Here is a 22,037-nt window from a genome sequence, read left to right on the forward strand (position 1 = left end):
CCGATAACGTAATTTCTACAAGTTGTTTGTGCATTAGGATTAATATTATTATGTTCTTACGTCACTGTCGTCTGTTCCTTGTCTTCTTCCAGGCTAACTTGTGTTTTGTGGACATTGATAATCACTTCATCGAACTGCCAGAGGAGTTGCCCCAGTTTCCCAACAAACTAGAGTTCATTCAGGAGATCTCAGAGGTGTTCATGTCCTTCGGCGTGTCTCCAGAGGGAAATATTCACTCCAGCGACAGCCAGGCCAAATACCACAGCTTCCGATCTGTTGACATGGTCTCTGACAAGCGTAACGGGAACCTGGCCTCGCCCCTCAACTCCTTCCTGCTGAGAGAGAACGAAACGATCGCCAGACTGCAGGCTCTGGTCAAGAGGACAGGTGTCAGCCTGGAGAAAGTGAGAAATGAGCTCATCTCATCAGTTGAAATTGGGCTGCATGAATGATCGCATATCATGTTCTGGGGTTTGACTTTTAACAGAAAATGATATAGTTACTATAGTGATGACAAAACTGCAATATGACAATGATGCAATTAATTAAATATGCTTCATTATATCACCAAGACTGATAATTCAGTGGTATCTCAATATTAGCCATCAGGTCATCGGGCTTCTCATAAACATGCAGAGTTCATTAAAACACAGATGTAGACTGTATGAAAAGCCAACTGAAAATTAATAAAGAGAATTTGAATTTGCAAGTAGAAATAATATTCAAGGACATGATGTGTAATGAATATGTATTAGACCTGTTTATGCCTGGAGCTCATTTTTATTCCTAAATTTTGCGCGTTGACTTGTTTATATATAAATATTGTCACACAAATACATTTTCACCTGGTATTAATGTGTTCATAATTTTTTGCCAATTTTTAAAGGAGGTCGTGAACAACAGTGTTAAGAGGTGCAAAATAATGAATTGAAATGAGTCATTAATCGATACTCATGACCTAATAGAGCATAAAGGTTTATTGCATCCTCAGTTATTACTGTCATTATTGGAGTAAAGGACCATTAACAAATGGGGGAGCTCCTCTTATACCACTAACTGAACTCACACATGATACATCAACGCAGAACAGGAGGAAGCAGATGTTTGTACATTATTTGATATTTTTCATAAAAGAAACTGCGTTCAAATGGGAAACAGTATTATTTAATGTTTGGCCAAAAGAATCTTACAGGAGAGATACCTTTGTAATCAGGTTATGCACTTGTGGCCAGCATTAGCTTTCCGTGAATGGATGAGTGCGTCATCTCTGTAGTTTTGCAGCTATGCGGTCTGACTTTTCCTATAATTATTCTTAACTAAACACACTGCTGAGTCTGTATTAAAGAAACAAGGCAGTGATTAAATCCATTCCTGGGTCATGTCAGTGGACTGCTACATTTCTTTTTTTAAGCGCAGATACAGTGGTTGGCCTGCTCTGTGTTGTTTTAGCCCCCCAGTGCAGGAATCTGTCCAGCTGACCTGCTGACATGCTAAAAAAAAGAACTTGTGTTTCAGTTTGATTTGGGTCATAAATCAACACGCGTCCTTGACTTCCTTTCCCATAACCCCGCTGCTTCATCAGTAGCCTGTGATAACAGTCGGATAAAAGCTCATGAAAAATAGATGGTGTTCCGCTTCTTTTCATCTGCTTTCTCACACGCTTTTCCCTTTTCTCAGGCCTTTCTTTGTTGTGGTATTTTGTGTTGTAATTTATCAAAATCAGCCATTCCAGAGTGCTTTAATGGGTGTTTGTGCTCCTCAGCTGGAGGTGAGAGAGGATGCCAGCGGCCCTAGGGACGGGCGCGTTCAGTGTGACGATGAGGAGCTAAAGATGCACCAACTCAACATCCATGTGCGCGAGGTCTTCGCCAACCGTTTCACCCAGATGTTCGCGGACTATGAGGTGTTTGTCATCCAGCCGAGCCAAGACAAAGAGTCCTGGTTCACCAATCGAGACCAGATGCAGAATTTTGACAAGGTACGGTGCTGTTTGTTAATATCAAAGCATAGTGAAGGCTATTATTTTCCATAATGTACGAGATTGAATTCCCTCCTGTATGTGTGTGCAGGCCTCCTTCCTGTCTGACCAACCAGAACCCTACCTGCCCTTCCTGTCACGTTTCTTGGAGACTCAGATGTTCGCCTCCTTCATCGATAGTAAGATCCTCTGTCATGATGATGAGGAGAAGGAGCACACACTGAGGGTGTTTGACTCCCGTGTGGACAAGATTCGAATGCTGAACGTCCGCACACCCACACTGCGTACCTCCATGTACCAGAAATGCACCAACATCGAAGAAGCGGGTAAGGATAAAGGATAAGTCCTGAAAACTTTGTGGATTTCAGAAAAATAAAAAGGGCAGTAGGAAGTTTTGGTACCCAAGTGGTTTCTTTTCAAAGCTCCAATATTGTGTGCTGCTTGAGCTCTCTGGACTCGTCTGTAACACCTCTCCACCTGAGGAAAACTCTGTGGCTGGTGTATTCTAGTAAAGCTGCAGGTTTTACTTTGAAAAGGAATGGAATCACCATATAGGCAATAAAAAGACAATAAAGGTGGACCTCTGTACGGTTTAATTATGACCCTGAGTAAAGCCAAAATACTTGCAGTTTTGTGAATGTAAATAAAGAAAGCCTTAAAAATCCTAAAGAAGTCGTTTCATTAGAAGTCCAAAGGACCCTGAATTAATCTGAAGGTGTCAGCTGACGGACCTGAAGGTCGACTCTCTTAGGTTAGCTGACTGGTAATTGCTGTCTTGTTTGCAGACAACCTGTTTAAAAAAATGCTCACAGAGGATGGATTGGCTTCCTTTGACCTTGTGTTCATAATAACTCATGATAACAGAGTTTAAGAGTTTAATGCAGAAAATCTTCTATCTTAGAGATGCTAAATTGGTTTTGTTTGTACATATTAATGTAAATTTGAAGATTCCTCTGTGCAATTGCATTTTTGACTGTAATGATCATGTTCGCCAAGCCTGGTTCAGTATTAAATGCTCTCTCATTGATCTTTATTAAGGTGATCGGATAATTTCCAGCATGCAGGTGAATGGGTGATGAGGAATTCTTCTCTGTGGATGAAATTTCTGTGAATTGCAGCTTCAGCCAGTCTGTACTTATCCACCATTTTCACATTGCTTTTTTTAAACCCTTTATATATCTTGTGTTTTGTGGCCTTTCATGAAGTACTTTCCTTATTATCAATCTACATTGTTATTCTCATCTCGTGGGTGCTTTTGTTAACACAACCCATGTGTGGGTGTGTTTTTGATCAGGCATCAGAAAATCACAGTCTAAAGCGGCTTTCACTGATGACTTCTTTTGAAGAAAAAGAACATCTATTCTGGGCCTTTTTCCTCACTTCTTTTGTTTTTGTTGGTGTTTGGGTGAAAATGTTTGTTTTTATTTCTTTTAAACTTTCTGTTAAACTCGTTGCTCAATTTGAATTTAATGGTTCTTTGTCATAGTTATCCTGATTTCTCAATAAAATTTTGCTCCAGAAAATATGACAACATTAGTAAGATGATTGGTGAGAAGATATTTCAAGTCAGGATAGACCCCTATATATTATTTTTTTTTTTATCTCTTATTGATTGATGCTTAATTTGTATAGATGGCTCCAATATTTATTTTTATGGTGGTTATGGGATTCTTTTACGTGAGAACAAAATATTTACCTGGTAAAGTAAGAGTACAGAATTTCTTCCTGATAATCATTCCTCTAAAGTCTCCCCTCCTCAATCCTAAAAGTTGACTTGTTTGTGTGGATGCTCAGAACACATGCAGAATTCAATTGTAATGCTTAATGTTTAGATTTAGCCTAAAACCAGAGACATGCTGTCATGCTAAGGACACGCGTCTTAATAATGAGAGCACTGGGACTTTTGGAAAATCAACAAAATGAAAAGGATGAATGCGTCTCGTCATCTCAGTCCCACATCTCCTCCACAGAGAAAGCCATTGAGATGAGAGTCACTAAGATCGACCACACTGCCCTGCACCCCCACCTGCTGGACATGAAGATCGGTCAGGGGCGCTACGAGCAGGGCTTCTTCCCCCGACTGCAGTCTGATGTGCTCTCAACTGGGCCGACCAGCAACAAGTGAATATTGCACATTATTGCCACCTTGTGCTCTATGTTTATTTTAATTTAACATTTATTTTCTGTATTCGATATGTGTTTGACGGCTGTTGTACGTTGTTTTCCTATGAAACTGATCAAAGGTATGTGGTTTTGTGCTACAGATGGGCCAAGAGGAGCGCTCCTGCCCAGTGGAGGAGGAGGGATCGACAGAAGCAGCACGCTGAGCATCTTTATTTGGACAACGACCAGCGAGAGGTGAGAGGTCCTCACTGTGTTTTCTTTTCTCAGCTCATTCATACAGACTGACCGCCTGAGCTTTGTTGTCTTTGTTCATTTTGCATGACCTGCGCTCTGTTTGCTTTATTTTGAACTCTGCTCTCATCATCTTGTCTGCTCTCCCACCTCCCTCTCACATATCTGGTCACTGTTTTTTTTTTTTCTCTCTTTCTCTCTGTTTCTCTGCCTCTTGCACTCATGCTCGCTCACTCTCAGCATGTAGAGTGTTTGTTTCCGGAGCTGCAGCTCCTGCTGTTTCTTGACTACTACTGGCTCTCGCAGTCCTTCAAGCCCTGTCTAAAGTCGGTGACTGTGGACGTGGTATGTGTTGGTAGTCCACAGACCACATGACCTGTCCATGCATGTGGTCTTTACCTGTCTCTGCCTCCTCAATCATCAGTAGCTCAGCTTAATCTGATAATCCATGTCACTTTCTAGGCCATGTCATGTTTGAGATAAGGATAGGTGCAACTAATAAATTTAAAGTTCATTGAAAGTACAATTTCATCCATAGAATTTCTCCAAATTCTTAACTTGTTTTGTTGAATATCGATAAGATTTGAGGTTTTATTTGATGAACAGTTTTATCGCCATCATCTAACTAGTTTTTATTTCAGTTACTTCATCACTTCTGTGTCAGTTTTTTTCTTCTTGACAATAATTAAAATTAAAAAGATTATTTTGTCAAAAGTAAATCCATTACTTTTTACTGTTGAACAAACAAACACTCAAGTTGTTCTGCTGTTCCTTTTATCTGTACAAGTGTTGTGCTGTAACCTTCATGAGTGACACGAGCGCACCAATTTACTGAGATGATTTCTCTGACAGCGTTTGTTGTTTTTGCTAAATTAATTCTCTGTCTTTCATCAGAAGTACATCCAGGAAGCCCGAAACCTGGGCACGACCATCAGACAGCCAAAACTGTCCAACCTGTCACCGTCTGTCATCGCACAGACCAACTGGAAGTTTGTTGAGGGATTGCTGAAGGAGTGCAGAAACAAGGTTTGTGTGTGAGCAAGCTCCGGTTGATTGGAGCTGATTGGTTTTGCTGTATTTGCTGCGATCTCTGCCTCTGCCGTAGTACTAAGTACTAAGTACTAAGTACTAAGTGCTAAGTACTGTAGTGGAACAGAGTTAACAAAGAATCAGAGGGATTTGGTGCTTTGGCAAACTTTCTTATGTGTACATTTACTTTTCAATCATCAATTGTCCATTATTAATTTTAAAAATGAATTTTATGGTGATAACACGTGAAAGTTCCTGCCATCTTAGAATTTAAAATGAATGAATTTGTTTGACTGTTTCCTGGCTAAGGTTTAAATGTTTCCCTCTATTTGACAGTAGACTCGCTGAGCAAACTGGGCACGAAATAAAACTCCAGTAATATGAGTTTGATTTCTTTGTAACAGTATGGATGTGTGTGCGTGTTGTGTTTCTCTGCAGACGAAGCGTATGCTGGTAGAGAAGATGGGCCGGGAGGCTGTGGAGTTGGGTCACGGAGAGGTCAGCATCACCGGTGTCGAGGAGAACACTCTGATTGCGAGCCTCTGCGACCTGCTAGAGAGGATCTGGAGCCACGGGCTGCAGGTTAAACAGGTCAGGAAAAAAAACAAATCACTGCAGTCGCTGTGCACCTGATTCATGACCCAACAGCTGGGCAGTAATGGCACTCGTGTGTTCCCTTTTTCAGGGTAAATCTGCCTTGTGGTCCCACCTGCTGCACTACCAGGACAGCAAAGAGAAGAAGAATGCGACTCCAGCTGGTTTGGGACCTCCAGGTAAATGCTGTAGTCACTTCACCCAGTGAACAAAATCAATTAACAAACACTTGACGTTTTAATTACACTTCTTTTATTTTATACCAGGTTTCATTCATGACGCTGAGAGACGGAAATCTGATGGGGGGGTGTCGGCCATGCCCCCTCTGAAAGTCTCCCTGATCCAGGACATGAGGTGAGGAAGACTGAGATAATGTGCACGTCAATGGAAGAATAAAGGAGGAATTCCCTTGATTTCATCCTGTGTTCCTCAGACTGTTTTACAAATATATGGCTGCTGGTCACTAACAGAACAATGTATGTAATATAAATACTGCCCCCTTGTGGTAGACCTTCAAACAAAACCTGCCACAGTACTATGTTCCTCTGATTGATAGTAAGTTGGGTCCATGGATTGTCACAGGATCAGAATGAGTAGTAATTTACATTACCTCAATGAAGTCACACATAAAACTGACTGATAATATTGTGGGTTACATTCCTACACCAGTGTCTCCACAAGAAAAAAATTCCAGGTCAAATACAATTTTCACATCAATTTTCTTCCAGAGAAAATGCCCCAAAATTCTTTGGTTTGTGACTACTGTGATTCACTCTTCTGTATGCCCGAGCTATTGGCCACAATTTCATCAATTAAACTAATGTATTGTTACAGAAACAACAAAAGCACCACAACAACCAAAGAAAACAAGTATTACAGACCATTAGTATTTTAAGGACAATCATTTTTCTTTATTGTACAGGCTTAACATTTTCAAAACAAGCACACATACCTGGATACAGCTTCTCTTAATACAGCTTTAACATTACTTACATAAAAAAATAAAGCTTAAAGTGTGACTGACATTTTTCTAGTCGTATTTCTGTAATTGTTTATCTGAATTGAACATCTAAGTAAACCACCGCTATACATTTTATGAGCTCAATATTTTTTAATAGTAATAGAATTGAGTTTATCTACAGGCAATGATCAAAGTCATGAATTACAATGTGCTTTACAAGGGCTAAATACAATGTAGTAAAAAAGGATCAAATAAAGGACAAAATAAAATAACAACTACTCATATACATACACATGCATCCCCAATAAATATGTAGTGTATGTATTCATGCACAGATATTCACATTAAATATGATTATGAGGAAGCCTTACAATGAAAGGGAGTTTCAAGTACAACTTAAAAGATACAAATTTTGCAAGTCTGACATTCTTGGGCTGTTCATTCTTTAGCAGTGATGTTGTTACAGAAAACGCTCTGACCCCTTTTTACAGTATTTGTCAGCACTTTGACCTTCATTAAATTGTGGACAGGGAGCTACATTTACTGCAAATTAGGGGAAGAGAGAGAAGGGAGAGAGCGACTTGCAGCAAAAGTCTGTCCAATTACATGACCACCATCCCAGAGTGCCCCAATTTACTCACAAGGTTTTACTTTAGTTTATTTTTATTCACATAACACCAAGTCTTTTAACGGCACCGACAGCTCCTGCATGCCTCAACACCTGTGTGTGTGTGTGTGTGTGTGTGTGTGTGTGTGTGTGTGTGTGTGTGTGTGTGCGTGTGTGTGTGCGTGTGCGTGCGTGAGTAAGTGTGAATGGCAGCCATCACTGTCATCATGTTATCTACTATAACCAGTCAGACTTGAGGAGTCTGGGCTTGTGTTGCGTGGAGAAGACGCAGAGTGAGTCTGTGTACCAGCATGTTACTTCCAGCCTAATTACCAGACCCCCCGCCAGCCGGACTCAGAGGAGAGGAGGGGTCCGCTTGGAGTACAAACACACTGCTCTACCCTGACTTGATAGTCGGACCCTCCTCCACACTCCTGTAAACGTCTGACAGCACGATTAAACACACAGAAGCAGCCCTCAGTAATGACTTTAATAATTGATCCTAGTCTGAACAGGCAGTTTGTGTGTTACAGTTATATTAGAATGTATTACATTTTAAAACGTATTACAGATGATAGCGGTAATGCAAATGTGTTACCCTGTGGGGTTTTTTTAGGTAAGAGGTAACAATAATATTGCATGTAGCGGATGTTTTACACTGTTGCCATGGAGATAACGAGCAAAGAAAACTGGGTTACTCGGAAAGGGTGGAGACGGGGGGGATGGAAGGTGGAGGAGGAGATGTGAAGCGCGTATGGCACAGGTGGAGTGGAAGGGAATGTGTCTCGACATGAGACATGATGGTGGCTGGGAGCGATGACACGAGAGTGAGTGCTCTGTGGTCCAGGGCGGACTGAGACTTGTGTCTAGCCATAACAGTGACAGACACCGAAGTAATGAACTCCCAAGTCAGAGTAGCACTGGCACCACTGACATGATTAATCACATATCATTAATCGAATGACACAGATTGCACATTTGTCAAGTGTAAATTTTGAAAATTTATAAATCTTTTAGGTAATTTGTGAAGCAAAAAATATTTACTGTTTAAAATGTTTCGAATGTGAGAATTTTCACATTTTGCTGATTTCTTTGTTTGATAATCTCTGACATTAAGTATCGTCCTGTTTTGAACTGTTTTGTCAGTTAAACAATCTAAAAACTTGTGATCGGATTTTTTTCAATTTGTTTAATAATTATGTACACGTGAAATTATACATTTCTTATGAACAATTTAGACTTAGACAACAGACTTGCGCAACAATCTGTGTGAATGCATTCATATCACTGCGCTGGTTCCTCCAAGAGACAATAAACAAAAGGTGCATTCATGCCAGATATCCATTTAGGTGCTCCTTGAATGACGTTATATTTAATTATTGCCCATCCCCCATTTCCATATTAATAACAGAACATAACAATTGCCCCCATCTTTCCTCTTGTATTCATTCATTACTTCTTGTCCCCTGCTGATCCCTCAAACTGTCATTTTATTTTCAGACACATTCAAAATATAAGCGAGATCAAGACAGACGTGGGCAAGGCCAGAGCCTGGGTTCGCCTCTCTATGGAGAAGAAACTGCTGTCCAGACACCTGAAGCAGCTGCTGTCGGACCACGAGCTTACAAAGTGAGCAAAGCAACACACTGCCACAGTTCATACGCTTCTGTCTATTACAGTTTCAGTATTTATTAGAAACAGAACGGTGACATTTTGAAGATCACCCAGCGACTTTTCCCACCATTTTGTTGGTTCTCGTCTGACCTTGTTTCTTTGCTTGTGGAGGAATGTCTGTCTCATATGAAATGAAGATGATGTGTGATCCAGCCATTTATAATACATTAGCTCTTTTGAAATTGCAGTGCATCATACTGGAGTCCACTGCTGCATAAATAATCTACAGCCTTTTTAATAAATGATATCTAAGTGGTGAAGTGGGTCAGGAGGATTTCTGTCTGCTTTTATGACCTTACAGCACACTTTCTACCAGCTGAAGCTCAACACTGTGCACTTTGTTATCCCTTTGCCCCAAAACTGCCCATCTCTCATGCTTATGCTGCTGAGGAATATTCATGTGTTGGGTAACAGAAATCATTTCATATTTGGGTCTAAGCATGAGTCTTTATTTCTTTCTTTTAGGAAACTGTATAAGCGCTACGCCTTCCTGCGCTGCGATGATGAGAAGGAGCAGTTTCTTTACCACCTGCTGTCCTTTAATGCTGTGGATTACTTCTGTTTCACCAACGTCTTCACAACCATCAGTGAGTGCTGTTTTGATTCCTGGCACAGCACAGCCCATCAACTACCAGTTCTGTATTGATGTGAGTTCACTGGGTAACATCTCTTCTCTCTCCCAGTGATCCCCTACCATGTGGTGGTTGTTCCCAGTAAGAAGCTGGGTGGCTCCATGTTCACAGCCAACCCTTGGGTGTGTGTTTCTGGTGAGCTGGCCGAGACCGGAGTTCTGCAGGTCCCCAGAAATACTCTGGAGATCACTTTTGAGGTTCGTGTCAATTCTCAGATAAAGGACAATTCCGCTGTATTACAACGTGGGTTTTAATTTTGTAGTTTAGTTTCTGAGGGTAACAGTGTTCTCACCAAAGTGAATGCTGCAACCAGGGAACATGACAAAGTCTTAACCCCCGTGTCTACGCAGGAAGCGTTCCAACTGCATGTTTGAGTTGTTATTGTGTCTGACAGAACAACAGGCTTCTATGTTAACATGTACAGTTGTCTACACTGCCGTTGTAACAGCTAAATAAAACTGTGCTGGATGTCCATATTTGCGACCTGTGGTGTATTTATAAGCTTCAAGTGTATTGGTCTTCATTTTACTCGTGTAACTACAGTCATTATGTTTTGGACTCTGAGCACCTCCAATTGGTGGATGACCTACGCTCAACGCTGTACCTGAACGCCTCCTGTGTAGACACAGGCTGCGCTTGATACCGTGTAACAGGGCAAGAAACACGATTGACTAAAAGATCAAAATGAGCAAACTGTTTAGCCAGATTATCTAAACTACTTTATTTGACTTTGAAATGGAAACTCTCAAAAATTACTAATATCACCGAAAATGGTGCATCTAGGAACTGTCCAAGTTGTAAACTGTATTGGATGTTTCAAATGGACAGTTTGGTAATCATTTCACTGGTCACCATCGTTTTCTCATCCATAAAAGTTTGGTGAGGTGTTGATTTGCTTAAAAACTTGTCTCGTTATCTGACTCCTTATGTTCCTTTTCCTTTGTGGTTTCTTTTTTTTAGTAAAAATGATGACCAAAACTGTAATAACTGTAATTGTCCTTTAACAGTAGGATTTGATGTCTTGTGTTGTGAATGTAATTGTTGGTTTGAGTGTTTGACATCATGTGGTTTCCTCTATGTCAGTGCCAGAACCTGGGCAAACTCACCACGGTGCAGATGGGTCATGATAACACGGGGCTCTACGCGAAATGGCTCGTGGAGTACGTTATGGTTCGCAACGAGATCACAGGGCACACGTACAAGTAAGCTTACTTCATGAGGAAAACTGACCTAATATTGTGTTGACCAGACGGTTGTCAAAAGATGAACTTAATGTGCTTGTCTAATAGGTTTCCATGCGGCCGGTGGTTGGGGAAGGGCGTGGATGACGGCAGTCTGGAGAGGATCCTGGTGGGAGAACTGATGACCCCCAGCACGGAGAATGATGAGAGGATGTGCCGCACACCCCCGATGCAGCAGTCACCAGGGATGATGAGGAGATTCGTTACCATCTCGCCAAACAGCAAACCAAGTAAGTCTCTCAGCTGCATAACCATTTATTCATCTGTACAAGCTCCTAATGTACACGTTTTGTTATATTCTATCTCTCTGTTGTCTTAAAAGCAACTGCTTGTATTGTCTCACAGCATCCGTGTTTGACTTTTGTTTTTCCCTCATCCAGAGTTAAACACAGGTCAGATCCAGGAGGGAGTGGGAGAGGCCATCAACGGGATTGTGAAGCACTTCCACAAACCGGAGAAGGAGGTGAGAGACTGCAGTCTAGACAGGCCCAAACATGTAGTTCTATTATTTATCACAAATGAAGAAAAGCAGCTGTCTGCTCTGGTGGGCCCTGAACAACCCCACCCCCCCTGTAACGGTACACTACGTGGTACAATTCAGACATAATAAAGAAGAATTTATGCTGTTTTTTGAAAACTGACCTCATTTCCTGATCATTTTTTGTGGCGTACTTGTTTTTTCTCGTGTTACAGAGACTAATATAACATATCACTGATAATAATTACACACTAAGGCAGGTGGAGTTATAACTGCAATTCAGAGGAGATGCCTATTAAGGATTTATAGATGAAACTTAACCGTTTATTATAGGCTTTAATAGTCACTCATTGTAGTTCAAGCACAAAGAATGTCTACAGGGAAATCCCCTTCACTCCTCCTCCTTAATGGACTGTGTGAACAATGGAGGGAGGCTGCTAAGGACAAAACATGTTTTTTTTAAATTGAAATGTGCTCCGTATTGTGTTTTGTGTCTGTTACTATCTATAGAATCACGTATAGTGTTCCTGTCATGTCACACATGATGGCCGGCTTCTCTCAATCACTTTTACGCACAATTTCAAAAATCAACACTCAATGAAATTCTTGTATCTTTTATCACAAATTGAAATGCAGTTTTCTCTCCTCATGATGATTTTTATTTGAAGGTTGTTGTTTTCCCTTGAATTGAAATATAACCTGTGAGAAAGCTGCAAGATAGTTGTTAGCTGGTTTGGTATGTTTTGGATTTTTAGATGAGTGCAGAAAAGTGATCCATTAAATTCTCATTTGCAACAAAACAACAGCTTTTATTTAACATAAAATGAACTAACTGCATGTATGTGTGTCTCCACAGAGAGGCAGTCTGACCCTTCTTCTCTGTGGGGAGTACGGCCTCGTCTGGGCTCTGGAGCAAGTTTTCCAGCACGGTTTTAAATCCCCCCGACTCTTTAAGAATGTCTTCATCTGGGACTTCTTGGGTAAGGGCTCTGAACTCTTACACCATGCAAACTCGAAGGGTAAACAGGAAAAACTATGTGTCTTCATGAAGGACAGAAGCTTTAATGGAATGCAGATGGAGTCATGTTTTAATGGTTTAAAAAAAACAAAACTTCCATTAAAACTTTCACCAGCAGCACGTTGTAGTTCCTGATCAACCAGTCCATACGGGCCCGTATGGACTGGTTGATCAGGAACTATATCGCTGCCTGTGAGCAGGTGTGCTGTGATGCACGACTGGTTTTGGACATCATATTGATACCGGTTTTTTTACCTCTCAAAGAGGGAAACAACAGTGTAAACAATGTAATTTTAACATCTAAACCATATTCGTGTCAGCTGGACAATGTCAGTGGAGGAATGCCTTGAGGTCAGATTAAAAACCTCAGGGAAGTCAAATAAGTTAGACTTTGTGTTGAGATCTTTTGTCAGGCAATACAAACATTTGAAGATCACCTTTTATGGATGAATTATTGCCCCGAGTTGTCTTTTAATTATCTTGTGGTTTAACAGAAAAGGCACAAGTGTACTTTGAAAGTGCCGAGCAGCGGGAGGTGATTCCAGATGAAAACTGGCAAACCAGAGTGCACCACTTCTGCCGCTTTATGCGCGCCATCAACAACACGTCCAGAAACATCGGCAAGGACGGGAAGTTCCAGATGCTCGTCTGTCTGGGTGCAAGGTGGGCCGGCAGCACGCACTCACACTGAAAGCACCTTCAAATGTAATGAACTTTGTGAACATTGGTTGTGGTTTGCATAAGAAACTGATACAGCTGTGGATGCACTGCTCTGTATGCCACCCTGTATCATAGCCTGAACAGGTCAAGTGACAATGATCCTTGAAGCATCTGATTTGATTAGTTCTTCCTTCCTGTTCAAGAGTGTTTGCCTCTTCAACAGGGAACATGTGTTTTTTTTTTATCTTTTTCAACTCATGACTCTTCTTTTCAAAACTAATAATACGGCCAGTAAAGAATCAAAAATGTATAATATTATCAACAGTTTTGATAATTGAATGTTAATGTTATTTATCAACCACATAAAAGGCCAAAAAAACGTATTCCAGCTTCTCAAATGAAAACATTTGCTGCTTTTCTTTGTTTCATACACTGGATGTGTTTGAGATTTTGACTTTTGGTCAGACAAAAAGTAATTTTAAGACATCATCTTGGCCACTGAGACATTGTGATGATATAAGACGGAGACATTTCATTATTTTCTGACATTTTGTCAACAACTATCCATCAGTTAATAAAAAAAAAACAACAACTAGATAATGAATAAATAATTAAAATATTTACAGTGTAACCTGGTCTTCTCTCACTGCAAGTTTTAAATCATTTTAAAACTGTCAGACTCTAGTGTTAAGCTGCCCTGTTGTCTCTAAATGTGTGTGTCTTCTCTCAGGGATCATTTGCTGCATCACTGGATCGCTCTGCTCGCAGACTGTCCAATCACTGCTCAGATGTACGAGGACGCCGCACTGATTAAGGACCGCTCGTTGGTGAACTCCCTGATCAGAGTACTACAGACTCTGCAGGAGTTCAACATCACCCTGGAGGCTTCGCTTGTCAAAGGTGTTGGTATTTAAAACAAACCAACTGCCCACCAGTTATACTTGACCAGGAAGATCACTGGGGACCACTAAAAAGAATAACTGAACCTTTTATATGCAGGAACAAAGGACACTTTCTGGCTTATATTAAAGCTACTGTTACATTTGCCATATATTAAGTGCAATGAGCCTTTCAAGATATGTTGTTATTTTTATCCTCAATGATGTTGCCATTAGATGTTAAAAATATGTTTTCTATTATGAACCATGATTTTCACATTACTGATGATGACCTACTTGTGCTATAATGTTTTATTGAAAGCTAAATATTTTCATTGTTATCGTGAACTGCTGACAATGGCTATATTTAAGGGAAAACAAGGATCAAAACTGTTAATATATTTTCAGAGAAAAACAGTATTATTTTGTTAAGTCAGTCAAGTTGCTTGCTCTGTTGTCAACTCCGATTTCAATGTCATAACGCAGAGCTTGAAGCAAATGATGTAGAAGTATGCTTTATAAGTATGTGTATGGCAAGGAGGTTTGTAGAGTGGAAGATGATTCACCCACATAGGAATAAAAAGGCTGTTACATTTGGGCCTTTCCCTGACAAAAGAACAAGTATGCAAATCTTTTACTTGGAACACCTTCAGTGGAGAAAATGATCCTTCCTGCATGATATTAAAGACTCTGTGGCTTAAGCCTGCATCCAGTGATAGACAGTATATTCAGTGGGATAAAGGACAATACTCCAAGTCTTGTGTTCAGGACACAAGTGTTCCAAGAGATGCTTGACCCAGCTTTCTGTGCAAAGTGGATCACAATGACAGCCTTCATGTAAATACCTGCAACTATCCCTTTGCCCTACCATTATTCCAGCCCTCACACTACATCTGCCCTCTTCTCTGAACAGTGTGATCTCAGTAGAGTCCTCGTGATAAAGGATGATCTCCTGCTTCCTGTTGAGGAGCAGAAAGGACTGCTTTTCCCCCCTCTCCAGATTTTGTCATCATGGTTTCTTGCTATGCAATATCCACAAGAGAAAAATCTAGATATCCCTGGACCCTCCTCTGTTATATACATTGAACTTTCCTGTGCAGAACAACAGATTTGATATGTGATGGACTTCTTTTCTGTGCCAACAATGTCTGGAATGACTGTGTTGTACTCGTTGGTGTACGACCCACACATGAGCATCTTGGGAGATATATATTTTTGTTTTCCAATACAGTTGTACATTTATTGACATAGCTGTGTAATGTAGTGTTTACTAAGTGAGCAACAGTGTACAGTGTAAAAATATATTAAGAATAAAGCATCTGTAATGCATTCAAGTGGACTTTCTTGTATTAGTTGTTCATGAACAAGTTTATGTTATGTGCTGAATGAGCTGCAACATGTCGTGCAGTAAAAATATTGTCTTACACTTTATGGAGCAAATGATTCCATGATGATAAAGATATTTCGACTAATTGTCGATACAACATTGTTCGTTGCAGCCCATGTCTGATCTAAAGTGGCTGTTGGTCAGCTCTTGCTACTTAATAGTAGAAAATATTTTTTTTATATAAAACGTAATAAAATACTTAAAAGTAGCATTTAAAGTAATATATCACGTTAATACAGTCGTAATTTAAGTGCAGTAGCGTTAAAAAAGAAAGAAAAAAAGAAGCTCTTTATTAGTACCTGAATGTGCTTTCTCAGCTGAGAAAATGTAAACAAACTCGTTCGCGCCATGTCAAATGGCCGTTTGTCTTTCAGGCCTCAGTCACGGTGGTTTGTGGGATTTTGAGTTTAAAAACAGGCCGTTAACACTTAACTTGCGACACAGTCTCCCGCTTCTTGACTTCGCTTCCCGTCATGCATGTCTTCCGAAGTGTACGCGAGGACCGCAGTGATTGGTTGAATCCAGGTTCAAACCCAACGGCTGCATCCCTTATATGGTCATCCCACGCTCCATCTTTCATTCCGGCTTTTTATGCAAATGATATTCTAATATCCAGCTGTATGCAGTAGTAGTAAGAGCATGCGCAGTGGGCGAAAAGAACACGGCGAAGATTCAAAGTTTTTGTTCAGTAAGTGCGCTGTTATTTCTCTTGTACAGACGTAACATTTATGCCGATTTTTACTCATTTGTTACGAGCGCCGAGACTCGCGTTGACGTGGTAAGATCGTAAACTGCCGTGTGCGTTTCCAGTTGTTGCGAGCTAAGTGTGTAAAGACTTGTCGACAATGGGATAACGTGTAAGTGAACGAGAGCGTGGCGTGGTAGCAAGTCGGCTAGCTAGCATGCTAACAGCTAACAACAATGAACCGTATTTGGCGCTCCAGCGAGCAAAAGTTGGGATTTAAAGGGAAGGATGTGTTCACTGTAACTTTTTGCATTTTAATAGAGGTTTTTTTTTTTAACAACATGCATAAATTGCGGCGACCTGATAAGGGTGCGTGTTATTTAGACACGCGTAATTTCACCGAATAGCCCGGTAGCTTTTTGTTTCTTCACTTCACAAAAAGCGCCGCTTGCCCCGCTTTTTGTTTCGACTTTTTGCACCGCGAAACAAATTTGCGCCCAAAAACAACGTCCGAAAACAAACATCTTCACGGCAATTGCGTTTGAAAAGGCGCCAAAATGTCCAATTCCGCGCACCCGTGCGGAGAAAACCAGCGACTGCCCGTGAGTTGAACGGTGGTCCCGTTGTGGGTGTCGCGTCACGGTAACCTGACGGACGGTCTGAAGTTCAGCACGCAGCTCCACATGCAGAAGTTCAGCCAGCTGCTCCCTAAACTCTCTTGTTTCTGGGATAACAAGGTTACGACCTTTCGAGGGGACGTCGGTGTTGTTTTGTTTTTGCGGTGTTTCGGTGCTCCCGTGACTCGGCTTTAAATTCCTCAACATACTTGAATGCGGCCGTTTCTTGCGCCAAATTTAGTTACGGTTTTTTTTTTTTTTTTTTCCCCTTCCCCCCCCACGTATATTTGTCCACGTATTTGTGCACTGTTTACTTAATGCACAGAAACTTTAAAAGTGTGTTCTTGTAGGATTTGTTGTAGTTGTGGGTTAAGAGCAGTTTGTGTGTGTGTGTGTGTGTGCGCGCGCGTGTGTGTGTGTGCGCGCATTAAGGGACCGCCCCCCCCTCCCGTCTGCAGACACACAACTGTCTGCAGACATCCGCGGTGCTTATTACCAGGACAATAAACCCACCGTGTCTTTTCCACTTCCAGGGTTTTTCTTTTGCCATACCATCGACCCAACAACTAGACTATGTTTGGCTTCCACAAGTCAAAGATCTACCGGAGTATCGACGGCTGTTGCATCTGCAAAACCAAGTCCTCCAGTTCACGTTTCACAGACAGCAGCCGATATGAGGAGACGTTCAAGCTGTGTTTCGGGTAAAGCTCTGATCCATTCATTCATTCATTCATATCGTGCGTTTGTGTTCATCTGTGTATTATTGCTTGTGTGAATGATACTGGATTTCCATCTGAACTTTATTAGTGACACTTTGCATGGTGTCTCGTGTGCTTAAATTGACGTTTAGGCTCTCGGAGGACCGTGTTGGAGACATCTGCAACGCCTGTGTGTTACTGGTGAAGAGGTGGAAGAAGCTGCCTCATGGCTCCAAGAAGAACTGGAACCACGTAAGTAATAGTGAGAATCATATTTGTCCCTCATACTTGACGTGCTGACCGTTGTTAACTGGTGTTTGGACCGACCTGGCTCTCAGGTGGTGGATGCCAGAGCTGGTCCGGGCTTTAAGATGACAAAACCCAAGAAGATCAAGAACAGTGATGGGAAGAAGAAAAGCAAGCTAAAGAGGCTTCACAAGTTAAAGAGACAAAGTAAGTCTTTTGTAAATATTAACTGGTAATGTGCATGTGCTGACAGATTAGGAATGTATTTTTAATATCTTAATTTTTATTGATTTAAAGTGAAAGTGTAGTGAATGCTCATGAAATGTGTGTAATATCACATTAAAACAAATATTTGTAATTTCATTGTCAATTTTGGATTTGGCCTTCTTTGACTACCTGTTCAAAAAGGTCTATGCAGCAGCATCTTGTGTCTCTCTGGGTTAGGACACACACTGTCTGCAGCAGGTAATGGTTCAGGAATAAAATGGTCAACATGCAGTCATCTCAACAACTCATCAGTCATCATTCAAATTAATTGGGAACTTTACAGATTGAAAAATATTATTCACTGACTCCAACTTTTCAAATGAGGATATTAGATTTTTTTTTTTTTTTTTTTTTTTCTCGTGATTGTAAGTTTAATACATTTATTTTTTTGGTCTGTGCATTGAATGAGGTGGGCAGATGAATTCCTGCCTTTAATGCAGGATGACAAAAAGCTGCAGATTTGTACATTGAACTTGGAAGTGTTTTTGGAGTTTTTATTTGAAAATGACTTATTATTCAGATAGTTGCTGATTAATCTTCTCCAACATTTTATGGGATGAATGCTGGATTTCTCTTTTTAAGAAAAATGTGCAGATTCATTCATAATGGACATAATTGGTAGTTTGTATGTAGACCATTCGTTGTTTTACTTCATACTACTTTGGATTTATTTAATGCAAAACTTTACAAAAAAATATTAAATGTATGTAAATTTTCCAAATAAGTGTTAGTTGAAAAGTAAATCTCGTGATGGTGTTTAACTGTCTCCTTTTTTCCCCCCAAGCAGACTCCGATGCCCACAGCACAACCTCCAGTGTCTCTCCCGCCCAGTCTCCCAGTTACAGCAACCAGTCAGATGATGGCTCAGACATCGAGTCCAAACAAAGACGCTCAACTCCCTCCATCTTCTCCTTCTTGGACCGTTCCTACTGGAAAAGGTGAGCTACTGGGTTTTAAAACATGACGGGACAAATTTATAAAAAAACAACTTGTCCCGTTTGAATATTATGAATAATTCAAGAGTGGTTTCTCTTTAGGCAAAAGGTGTGCTGTGGGATTGTCTACAAGGGTCGGTTCGGAGAGGTGATTATCGATCCCCGACTTTTCAAACCCTGCTGCAGCCCCAAAAAACAGAAGACACTGACGTCCCCACAAGTGGCCGCGCACTTGCCGGACACGCTTCCTCCGCAGCTCCCAGAAGACATGAAAGAAACCTGGTGAATGCTTTTGTTGACTCTCCCTGTAGGGTTATCCACGGCATCTGCCTGGATTTGTCTCCAGTGGCAGACCTCTCATTTCCACTCCTTCAATTAGAACACTTAGTTAGATGTTTCTTGTCTACATAATTTTCTTTTTTTACAAGGGTATTTTTTAAACTTTTGTATAGAATTGATTTTTTTTTTTGATTTTTTTTTTTTTTTTATAGAAAGCTAAAAAGGAAAATGAAAAAAAAAAACCTTACGGGCATTAGTTTTATTTATAGGATGAGGAGACCAATTTTGTTAGAGCTCCATTTTTGATTCTGAATTGTTTGTGATTATTTTGTATCAGGTGATCTGCTTGTTGTACATATTTTGTCACTTTTTCATACATATCAGGACTGTTCTATTTGTTTTCACAATTTGTCAAATTGTAAGTGCATATGAAAGACACCAGCTATTTCTAATACCAGCTTTTTTTTTTTGTGAGCATGGGAGTGTCTCTCCAACTGCGTTGTTTTGTCCCGTCTTTTTGCTCCACATGTGCAAATGCGTGATACTGTAAGATTTTATTTTTTGGGGGGTACACCAAGGGCTTTAGTAAAATGATCTTCAATGACTTAATGATATTTTAATGTTTAATATAGATAAAAATACATTATCTCTTGGACATGTACACAACTTAAGCATGCCACAAGTTTGAAACACTCCATTTTCATTTGTTCAGCAGTTTGTGCACATTGACTCGGGTAAATGTGTTTAGACCATGCATGCAGTACGTCCCTCTGCCTTTTGGAATGACAAAAGTGATTTATTTATTTATTTTATACAGTTTCCAATTAAATGGCAGTGCATGATGTAAAGCAAATGTTTTTAAAATGCATTTTGTAAATACAGTGTTTTGGCTCCTGGTACATCCAAACTTTTTTAAATTACAGGAATGGCAAACCACTACATTTGTTAAGAACTGCTTTTGTGTATCTGAAAGGTGCTGGAAACTTACTGTACTTTTTACACTAGGCTAGTTTTATCACATTTTCACATCTCATTTCCTCAGACTCATTTCTCTAAAGGCATACATTGCTGTACTTTACACTCTGTACAGAAATATGTGCAAACTGCAGGGAAAAGTAGAAGCTGAATTGCAGTATTCCTGCTCAGAAAGGGGACATACAGGACACACAGTTACTCTCCATTTTAAATCAGAACATTGCTCTTAGAGAAATGTCTTTGTGATTGTCATTATCTTTAGAAGCAATTGTCAAAAGTTCAAACTATGCAGACATTTTGAATGTGATTAGTGCTCTGGGGTTGTCTATCACTTTTGCTTTTATAGTTTTAAGTGATAGATATTTATTCAACCAAATTGGCTTGTAAAAAGCAACCATTATTTCAGCAATAATGTTACATTTTCATTAATCATTAATGTCTCAAGATAATTATTATGTATGTCATGTTAAAATAACGCTCAGATTGCACAGTTTTTGCCTTTGTGCATACTGTCTGAAATTAATACTGTAGTGACAACGGTTGCTTTTGTTTTTCAATATTGTAACCAATCTCAAACTAAATGAATTGACAGGCAACACTGTGTAAAGTTGCTTGATATTTAAACTTTTCTGCAGCAGGGTAGTGAAATGCTGAACACGTTTATGATTCTTATTAAAAGGAGAAATGCTGCTTCCTTTTAAGCTGGAAAATAAGCTTGTTTTATTTTTTTATCCTTAGGGAATTGCCATATTATTTTTGCGAGGTACATTTTGGGATGTGAGATGTGCCTTAATGAATTTGCTGACGTTTCCATTATAATTCTTATGTAATTTATATTTATTTATTACAAAACCTTTTTAACTGCAATTTTGAGATAACTGGTGTAGAACCTTTCAGAGAGTCTGTTTTTAATTTTGTGCACTTCTTTTGAACATGCAATGTATGTTTGTTTTTTAATGCTTTTTATACTGTACCACAAAGTAGATCTGTATTATAATAAAAACAAAATTAAAGAACGACATTTGCCTGTGATTATTCACCTACACCGGTAGGTGGCGTACAAGAGCTACAAAGCAAACAATATTTAACGAACGAGGCTCCGTCCGCTGAACATGTGAGTTTGCTGTGGTTTTAGTATTTTCTCACTTCGGTTGTAGGTGTCTACTGTTGTAACCCCGTTAGTTGTGGTTGAAGGTTGATTATTGAATCTAATAAAAAATCCACAAGGTCGCAAGTTTCCTTAAAAGCGGTGTTTTAATAACATCAAAGCACTGCATGTCACGAAGAACGATAGAAACGTCATCATGTAAAACTGTAAAAAAAAGATATTAAAATACATTAAAAACAAAAATCAATATTAAGCTTGCTACGACAGAATTGAGGACATCTGTTGAGGAACCTTCGTACTAACACTTTGATGAGGATAATTTCATCTCTTTCAGGATTTATTCACTGTTGGGCCTTCTTCATATGTTTAACGCTCACGCGCTCGCCAGGTCCGTTGAAAAGTAGAACCGAAAAAAAAAACAACAACAGCAAAAACAAAACAAAACAAAACAACAACAACAACAAAAACCTTCTGTTGCCTAGCAACCGTGTTGTTTAACTAACGGTAACTGTTCCGTGACCAGCTCGTTAGCTGACAGCCAGCTGAGCTAGTTAACCGCTGTTATTGACGACAAATCCTCTTCTTTTCCTCCATACTCGTATTCTTTTGATTACGAAGATGCGCTTATAGTCGACATTAAAACGCACACGAAGAACCTTCAAAAGAACTCCCAATAACTTCACGTTTACCGAAGAACTTCCGAGCCCGCCTTTCAAAATAAAATCCTCTTCTGCG

The 22,037-nt window shown here is 40.0% G+C and overlaps 2 protein-coding genes across 7 annotated transcripts in view; both read left to right on the forward strand.

The window, feature by feature from the left end:
* dennd5a (DENN/MADD domain containing 5A) overlaps positions 1-15,434 on the forward strand; it is a 30,642-nt gene extending 15,208 nt beyond the window's left edge. For 2 of the 4 annotated variants that reach the window (XM_069173418.1, XM_069173420.1), the window contains 19 exons: positions 93-404; positions 1,763-1,978; positions 2,070-2,304; positions 3,949-4,099; positions 4,243-4,336; positions 4,574-4,678; positions 5,228-5,359; positions 5,801-5,953; positions 6,048-6,135; positions 6,223-6,310; positions 9,025-9,153; positions 9,664-9,785; positions 9,882-10,027; positions 10,914-11,032; positions 11,120-11,301; positions 11,452-11,534; positions 12,406-12,529; positions 13,062-13,230; positions 13,958-15,434. In XM_069173418.1, coding sequence (XP_069029519.1) covers positions 93-404; positions 1,763-1,978; positions 2,070-2,304; positions 3,949-4,099; positions 4,243-4,336; positions 4,574-4,678; positions 5,228-5,359; positions 5,801-5,953; positions 6,048-6,135; positions 6,223-6,310; positions 9,025-9,153; positions 9,664-9,785; positions 9,882-10,027; positions 10,914-11,032; positions 11,120-11,301; positions 11,452-11,534; positions 12,406-12,529; positions 13,062-13,230; positions 13,958-14,141 — 2,832 coding nt within the window. In that variant the 3' untranslated portion in view covers positions 14,142-15,434. The remainder of the gene's footprint in view (positions 1-92; positions 405-1,762; positions 1,979-2,069; positions 2,305-3,948; positions 4,100-4,242; positions 4,337-4,573; positions 4,679-5,227; positions 5,360-5,800; positions 5,954-6,047; positions 6,136-6,222; positions 6,311-9,024; positions 9,154-9,663; positions 9,786-9,881; positions 10,028-10,913; positions 11,033-11,119; positions 11,302-11,451; positions 11,535-12,405; positions 12,530-13,061; positions 13,231-13,957) is intronic. The other 2 variants (XM_069173421.1, XM_069173422.1) reach the window with 1 other exon arrangement.
* A 698-nt stretch (positions 15,435-16,132) lies between these two features.
* On the forward strand, positions 16,133-21,213 carry sinhcafl (SIN3-HDAC complex associated factor, like). 3 transcript variants are annotated; one of them, XM_069173726.1, is made up of 6 exons: positions 16,133-16,180; positions 17,328-17,495; positions 17,645-17,744; positions 17,831-17,945; positions 18,790-18,943; positions 19,043-21,213. In XM_069173726.1, the coding sequence occupies exons 2-6, from the start codon at positions 17,368-17,370 to the stop codon at positions 19,224-19,226; spliced, it is 681 nt and encodes a 226-aa protein (XP_069029827.1). In that variant the 5' UTR covers positions 16,133-16,180; positions 17,328-17,367; the 3' UTR covers positions 19,227-21,213. The 3 variants fall into 3 exon arrangements, with proteins under 3 accessions (XP_069029827.1, XP_069029829.1, XP_069029828.1); XM_069173728.1 differs by having other exon boundaries at positions 18,793-18,943; XM_069173727.1 differs by lacking the exon at positions 16,133-16,180 and adding an exon at positions 16,278-16,349.
* The last annotated feature ends 824 nt before the right edge of the window (positions 21,214-22,037 follow it).

The sequence above is a fragment of the Embiotoca jacksoni genome, unplaced genomic scaffold, assembly GCF_022577435.1.
Source record: "Embiotoca jacksoni isolate LCO1_2020_lvr unplaced genomic scaffold, fEmbJac1.0.p SCAF_6, whole genome shotgun sequence".
NCBI lineage: Eukaryota > Metazoa > Chordata > Actinopteri > Embiotocidae > Embiotoca > Embiotoca jacksoni.

Bases quoted from the DNA above. Each gene is read 5' to 3' on its own strand.
- sinhcafl (XM_069173726.1), top strand. From the start codon at position 17,368: ATGTTTGGCTTCCACAAGTCAAAGATCTACCGGAGTATCGACGGCTGT. The intron at 17,946-18,789 runs GTAAGTCTTTTG...TTTCCCCCCAAG, and splicing joins TCACAAGTTAAAGAGACAAA to CAGACTCCGATGCCCACAGC. The intron at 18,944-19,042 runs GTGAGCTACTGG...GTTTCTCTTTAG, and splicing joins GACCGTTCCTACTGGAAAAG to GCAAAAGGTGTGCTGTGGGA.